This window comes from Zea mays, chromosome 1, assembly GCF_902167145.1.
Source record: "Zea mays cultivar B73 chromosome 1, Zm-B73-REFERENCE-NAM-5.0, whole genome shotgun sequence".
Classification (NCBI taxonomy): domain Eukaryota; kingdom Viridiplantae; phylum Streptophyta; class Magnoliopsida; order Poales; family Poaceae; genus Zea; species Zea mays.
Window position 1 is genome coordinate 174,621,651 of NC_050096.1, and position 7,678 is coordinate 174,629,328.

General features: G+C 42.4%; 1 protein-coding gene across 1 annotated transcript; it reads left to right on the plus strand.

The window, feature by feature from the left end:
• Positions 1-2,665: 2,665 nt before the first annotated feature.
• LOC100275351 (Basic leucine zipper 25) lies at positions 2,666-7,457 on the plus strand. The gene is made up of 6 exons (NM_001149446.1): positions 2,666-2,875; positions 4,358-4,445; positions 5,161-5,320; positions 5,741-5,816; positions 5,907-6,032; positions 6,893-7,457. The coding sequence occupies exons 1-6, from the start codon at positions 2,738-2,740 to the stop codon at positions 7,235-7,237; spliced, it is 933 nt and encodes a 310-aa protein (NP_001142918.1). The 5' UTR covers positions 2,666-2,737; the 3' UTR covers positions 7,238-7,457.
• Positions 7,458-7,678: the final 221 nt, after the last annotated feature.

A 7,678-nucleotide genomic window follows, 5' to 3' on the forward strand; every position in this document is an offset into this window, starting at 1 on the left:
GACAGCGCGCCGCACCCGTCGATCGGATCTGTGCATGGCGGCGGCAATGGCGAGGAGATCCGAGGAGGAGCAGGCGGGATCAAGGCGGTGGCGCTCGTGCCCCTCCGGTCTCGCTTCGGGCTGGTTCACGGGCGGCTGCGGGCGTGCGGTCGGGCTGGTTCGGGAGCGACTGCGTGCGGCATGCGTCAGGCGGGCGGGAGGGCGGTTCGCGGCGGCCGCAGCGAGATTTGTGGGATTACGGCGTGCGAGCGGTTCGGTGGGCGGGAGGGCGGTTCGGCGGGGACAGTCTACGTTAGACTCTTAATAGTAGTAGAGATTTTCACTATAGAAGCTTGGCTATCAATTCTGGCCACACACACAAAAATCGGAAACTCATTGGCCTATAAGCAAGCAAGCAACCGACAGCAGGAAATCTTGAAACATTTCAGTGCTCTTGATGCATCTATCGAATAAGCCATTTGGTGGCAAAGCCACTATGATGCTTGAGAATCTAAGATTCCTGATAAGCCTGAGCACCAAATGCACGCAACGCACACCACCGTCACTGGAATTCCAAGTAAAGGACAGAGACATGTGGTGGCTCGGCAGCAGCCAGGAGGCCAGATGCATGCACCGGCCCGGCCCAGCGTGTGTGATAGATAGCGGATTACGGCGGACGACGTGTCCGTGTCCGTCCCGTTCCCGTCCATCACAAAATATCTGGCGCCTGCTGCTGTCTGCTGACCTGGTAGGCCTCCCAGCCAGGGCAAAGGTACGGTGGGCCCCTGCCGAAAAAATCCACATTTCGTGGACCTAAACGCCCCCACCGGGCCCAGCGGCGGCCCAGTAGGTGCGATTAGCCCGCCCACTTGACCTGCAACTTGGGGGTCCGCCCTGATATTTTCGCGATGTGAACAGGGAGAAAATGGAATGGACAAACTGACAGCGACACCTTGTGCTTGACTTGTCAAGCTGAACTATGAGATCTTCTTAGCGTCTCTGTGTCATGGCTCAAGCTTCTTTAAAAATAACTTTAGCTTTGGATTCTTTTCAAGAGTAGTTCCTCTATAGGAGCTAGTGCTTTTTTAACAAATCGTTTGACAAAACGATTTTTTTGGCGATGAGAGAACGACAAGATAGGGGAGTGAGGAGAGGAGGCGATAAGAGCCTTTTTTGCTCCGGTTATCTCTATATAAATGGCTCCGACTCATCAGTACTATTTGTCGCGAGCTCTTTTTTAAACCGTTTGAGAGGGCTCCTCTAGAAACCGGAGCCATAGCCGGTTTGAGAGGCATCCCAAATAGGCACTTAGTTCTTAGACCGTCTCTATATTTCTTTTCGATATCTGTTTTTATAAACTTCTATAAAAAGTTCTCCTCTATTTATCATGCCCTCAAATATCTTATGCATATTCTAGTTTTGTTTAGTAGAGAAGAAAAGGGGAAGTATCTATACATACACGGTATAGAGGATGAATGAATATTCTCTCGTTAAAGGCTATATAGAAGAGAAACTTCTCTATATTTGGGATACATGAGCATAGTCTTTCGTTGAAGACACACTTACTTTTCCTCCATTTTAAATCATACTAAGCTAAACTATGTACACAAGATTTAAAGGGACATGGTAGTTCTAGTTATTATCGGTGTCCTAGATAAATTATAGGACAAAATGAACATGAGTTTTGTCTGCATTAGTTAGACCTAAAATTTAGTTAGAGTTGGCTAACAATTAGTTAAATAAATGACTAAAAATTAAATCCACCTATTATACCGTGCTTGGTTGAGCTAGTAAAAATAGCTAGCTAACAATTAGTCTTATATATATCTATATAGCTCTAGATTCTTAACATCGAGTCGCCGCAAAAAGAATCAACAAGCGCACGATGTTAACTTCCTCCGAGTGTGGATCACAACAATTTTATTTCTATTTTTTGAGACCATATGTTAGTACTATGGCACTCACAATCATATATTCTATGTACAAGTTGCATTCAATATGAACTTACAAAAGTTGATAGATGTGTTAGGGTGAACTTATGGATTTCCACTTGGCCTTCAAGTTAAGGTCCTGATTTTTTATAAATAGGGAGAATGAAATGAAAATTGTTAGATATACCTTTTCTTATGGCTTCCATATCGATGCAATCCATAATTATAGGGTGTGTATTTTACTAAAGTCATGACATAGGAAAATTACATAGCACCCGTCTCTTCTGTATCATTTGTCCACCTATGAAACTTATAATTCTACTCGTACAAAATAACTAGAAAAGTTTAATATATTTAGAATCTAAATTTAGTTAAAGTAGAGAACCTTAGGATTATCTCTATTATATAAGCATACATATCTATACTTTTAACATTAAGGGGTGTTTGATTTATAGGGACTAATTTTTAGTTCCATCATTTTATTTTATTTTAGTACCTAAATTACTAAATATAGAAACTGTAATTCTATTTTAGTTTTTATATTTATGAATTTATGACTAAAATAGAATAAAATAAATTTAGCCCCATAGAAACCAAACACACTATAATACAGGATAATGAAATGAGAAACAAAAGCAAGGGTGTTTCCCGGAAAAGACCAACAGTGTCGCCACTCGCCACAGAGCGCTCCATCAACACGACCGCCGGTATAAACGCAGCCCCCCTCCGGCCTCCACCAAGGCCAACATTGCTCAGGCTGCTCCCAACTCCCATCCTCCCCCTCCCGGAGTACGAAGTACTAGAAAGAGAGCGGCTTTCCTCTAAGAATGGCGGGTGGCGGCGCCGGCGACGACGACGTGGTGGTGGTGAGCTGCGGCGGCAGAGGCGGCGGCGACCCCGGCGCATACGCCGCGGTGCTCAAGAGGAAGCTCGACCTGTACTGCGCCGCCGTCGCCAAATCCATGGTGTGGTTCCTCCTCCTCCTACCCCTCCAAAGATTAGACTTTTCTAGGCCTATTTGAGTATTGGTTGTGTGATTGTGCCTTGTGTGCTTCGATGTTTCAGTTTCATCTCTAGCTTAATTTCGAGTCACAATGGTAGGAATTGCATGTTTTTCAGTTATTTCCCCCCTTCATTTTGGGGAGGGGAGTTTTACTGCAATTTCTAGTTTTTGGAAATCACAAGCAGCAGAAGAAAAAGTCGGTTGCTTTATTTGAGGACTCTGGAAAATGTTGAATTGATTGGTCGGTATGCTTGTCGTGTAATCCTACGCTGCCATTCTTAAGCCAGGGCTACATAAAAACTCACAGTAGATTTTAGCACCCACCAAGCACCAACAGATAGAAAGAAAGAAAAAAAAGTTTCCCAGCCTTTGACAAACATTAGAAAACACAGCACTGTGCACACACCGGCACCCATTTCTCTTATGGCTTGTGATGAACAGTATGATCAAGATCAGAGCTGTGCCATTGTCATCGTAGTACTGTGCAGCGGCGAAATCCAAATGTTCCAACTTTACATGGGTACCGTAGCAGATATTGCTTTCTGATCTGATGCAAGTGTAGTGGAGTCCTGGAGTGGTGAAACTGACATGTGGGATAATAGATTTGGTATATGTGCCATGTTGCTAGGAGGCAGGCTCACTTCCACACACTACATACACTGTGGTGGCCGGTGGGATATTCTGATGGAATGTTATGGACCACAAATGATTTGAATGAGTATGATGTGTCGGTGGTCGAGCCAATAGGATTTTCTCCTTTTTGTTTCTTTGTTTTTTTCCTGGCTGAAAGCGACAGGAAACAAAACAAGATGTGGATTTGAATAAATAGAACTGCAAATTCACTGTATTTAGCTATTTATCCGATAGTATCAGATGTTCTATTGAATTGATGAACATGTTCACAGTTTGCGATTTGCACATTTCCCTTTCTCAGAAGTAAAAATACCATACTTCACTGAATGCTAGCAGTTTTACTGTGGCTATTTTTCAATACTCTTCCGCAGTTGTTTGAACTAGCAAGGTTAAGAATATCTAGGTTTTCACAGGTGGCATGTCCAAAGATTGTTATGTGAAAATGAATTTGCACGTTGATTTTCTAAGTTAATTAGCACCACAAGTTAGTTTAGCAGTTACTTTTTCCATAAGTAGATGCTGTAAAAACATTATGCATGGTGGCTCTCAGTCACCCTATAAATAACACACTTACTTCCAATTTTCTTAAATATTTAGAGGCTGGCCTTGGCACAACCATGATATTGACCATTGCATCCAATGATTCCACAAAACTTCGAGCTATGTGTGTATTATTTATATAAATTATGAGGGTAAGGATGTGCAGTACTAGTGGCTTTCCAGAGCTTAACAGTGACATAAACCTCGCGTACTGGCTGCACCCAGCCCTTTGCCCCTTTGTTGCAGTGATGTTTACGTAAGTCCATTTCAGGAAGCTAAATCACAAGAACATTCGTTGGGCTACCCCAACTCACAAGCTTCAGATGCTTCGCAATTGATTTCTCAAGCTTCCTTTGATGGTATTTATGACCTCTCATAACTGAGTGCATGTCAGTCTATCAACCAACTTGGGGTAAACATGCAGGCAGGAAGATTTCGAAGGAAGTAGTGCCTTAGGATGGCAGGATGTGGTCTGGTTTAAAAGCATGTTAGATGCCAAATCCTATTCAGTTCACCATCTCCCCGCTGATCATTCCAATAGGGCATTAGATGCAAACCTCACTTATCCTAGTACACTTGATTACCAGCCTTGGTTTGAGTACTGTGAGTGTGAAGTGTGAACCATTCACTAGAGTCTACAGGTTAGTCTTCCATGATAATTACGTGCACAAGATCCGATCTCACCAGCAGTTTCAGTAGGATAGGTTAGCTGATGCTCAAGGAATCCAGGTGAGTAGAAATATCAATTCCGGATTACCTTTGTGGTGTGGTTGAGGTTGATGTGCCGGCTCATTGATAATTCTGGAGGAATGATCTAAACTATGAGCAATGTTGGTGAGATCAGATATAAGGATGAAAAATGAAGTCTGATACTGCTTCAGTTATACTGAACAGTCATGTCAACTCTGTTGGTGAGCTGCACTGGGCATGCAACTCTGGCACCAGTTTTGCACTCTGGCAGTGTGAAGATATGATGCATGTGTGGTTCAGAAAATATATAGGCCTTTTTTGTGACATTTGAACCGTTGGACTTATTTTACTGTACTGTTTTGGTTTCTTCCATTCTACACACAGGTGACATAGATGGGGCAAGCCTAGTTACAAACTCTAATGTCATAGAAGATGATGATTTTCAAGGCAAGCCAACCAACAGTGGCACATCAAAGGAACTGTCAGACGATGATGGTGACCTTGAAGAGAATACTGACCCCGCTAACGCCAAGAAGATGAGGAGGTAACATAGCATCACAACATTTTCTTGACGAGAAATATGACTGCTAAATAGAAACCATTACTTGATTTTGTTGCGAGTGAAAGATAGATTTATCTTGTTAGAAGGCATCATATTCAGTTTTACCGTTCACTCCTACCATTCACTGCCTTTAAAGGCAGAAAGAATCCAATCACATAAAGCTTTATCCAATTATCCATGCCCTTAAAAACTTTCAAAAACTGTTACATTCCTAGAAAAATTGGTAATTCCGTCTGAAGTTGCGGGAATAGAAACCACATATACCTTTTGCCATTAGTTTCCTTTTTCTATAGATCTGTCACCTTTACCTTGAATTTACATGAAACATGGTATGTGACGTCAGAAGCTTAACCGTCCATTTCTGTGATGAACTGCTCAGTTAAATTTCGGTGTTGTGATCAGAATGGTGTCAAACCGGGAATCGGCTAGGCGATCAAGAAAGAGGAAGCAAGCACACTTGACCGATCTTGAATCACAGGTTTCAATTGTGTTAGAATATAGATGAGTGCTCAAGTTAATATCCAACTAAAATGAATATACTCGTGCTAATTACCGCACAACTCTCCAGGTTTCCAGGTTAACGTCTGAGAATGCATCTTTGCTGAAGCGACTGGCTGATATGACTCAGAAATACAAGGACGCTTCCGTTGACAATAAAAATCTAACAGTTGATGTTGAGACTATGAGGAGAAAGGTTCGTTCGTCTTGAATGCATCACAGACCTTTTTCTTCTTTTTTTTGTTGTACGAGAACTCTTAACTGCATCCATTTATCGATCATAACATTTTTACTGGGCTCTGTGTATACTCACCGTAATCAACGTTTACATCTCTCTAGATGGCTGCAAAGGGCAGTGAAAGTAATATGATTGTTCATAGTTCTTATTTTAGAACCTGCAAGTTCAGTTTTAGTTTCTAATGGTTTTTAACTGCACACAAAAGGTATGGCAGCATTTTCATTTGATTTTCTGAAATTCTGCATACCTTCTACAAGTGTGATAGGAATAATTTAGTTCCTTGGTTTTGTTTTCTTGCAGTATCATTTCAGAAATTTTATTTCCTTGTATTATATATATATATATATTTAAAGAATAACAGTGTTCTCTTACAGGTGTGAGGAGTTGTAAAACGAAACAAAACATTAAAAGCGCACATACCATGCCGCAATGCGCCAAGTGTGTGTCCCATTAAGCCTGTGGGGTGTTGCCCTTGCCTTGCCTTGTGGATGGGCTGCTCTATCTCAAATGATACCGAGAGGAGTCCAAACAGAATACTACCATACAAACATTTCTTAATGCTTGTGTGTGAGTATATGCACAACTCTGTACTCTTGTATCATTAGTAAAACTGTGTTTTTTTAAATATCCATGCTGAAGGGTTCTAACATAATCATGTTAAGTTTTTATGAAAAAAATTTGCTTAAACTATGACTGTTCCAATCAGTTTTTTACCTAAAGAAGGTATTCACAAGAATCTTGGCATTTAACAGACCTGCACACCTTGACTTTATGAAAAGGGACATGTCTTCAGGAACACAGTACTGTTTTAATTCCAGGTGAACATAGCCGAGGAAGCTGTCAGGAGGCTAACTGGGATCACCCTCATGCTACCGACCGCTTTTGAGAAGCCCACGAGCAGCGCGCCCCTGTCATCATGTCCATCTGATGCAGCTTCTGCTTCTGCTTCTGCCGCCATTGAAGACAGCGTGAAGCATTTCCTCCAGGCGCCACTTGAAAACAGTGGGATCATCCCAAACGCAGCAGTTTTTCAGACCAAGCCAGCTTCTCTGCACCGTGTTGCTAGCCTGGAGAACCTGCAGAAGAGGATCGTCGGGGATGCAATGTATTCCGAGACCGCGTCAACGACATTCTCAGATCCTGAAGCTCTTGCCGATAGGTAAAGGTTGCTCCTGTCCTGTGATGAACAGCCGTGTGATGCTCTAGCGGCCTAAGTGCTTCTGGTAATGGAAGTTGTAGCACCCATGCGCCTGGGTGGGGTCTACACAGTGATTTGTACACTATTTTGAAGGTTAATAATAATTGTTGAGAAATGATCTCATCCCTTTGTACCTATATAAGTAAAGTATTCCATTAATAAAGAGAATAGAGTTTTCACTCTTCATGTGTGTCTCGCTCTGTCTCACGTCTCACCACAACCGGCACACGGTGATCAACCGGCCAGACATCAACGCTCAAAACGGCCGCGGTCCCCAAAAAGATGCATATGCAGTTGATATGGAACAAGGATGACGATCAGATTCGCCTGGCTGCCAAGACGGTACTCGTAGTCCATTTGGCAAATTAAAAGAATTATCGTAACTAAGTACTCCCTCCATTTTTTT

Coding starts and splice junctions, on each gene's coding strand:
- LOC100275351 (NM_001149446.1), top strand. CDS start 2,738: ATGGCGGGTGGCGGCGCCGGCGACGACGACGTGGTGGTGGTGAGCTGC. Junction 4,446..5,160: donor TTCTCAAGCTTCCTTTGATG/GTATTTATGACC, acceptor TTCTACACACAG/GTGACATAGATGGGGCAAGC. Junction 6,033..6,892: donor TTGAGACTATGAGGAGAAAG/GTTCGTTCGTCT, acceptor TTTTAATTCCAG/GTGAACATAGCCGAGGAAGC.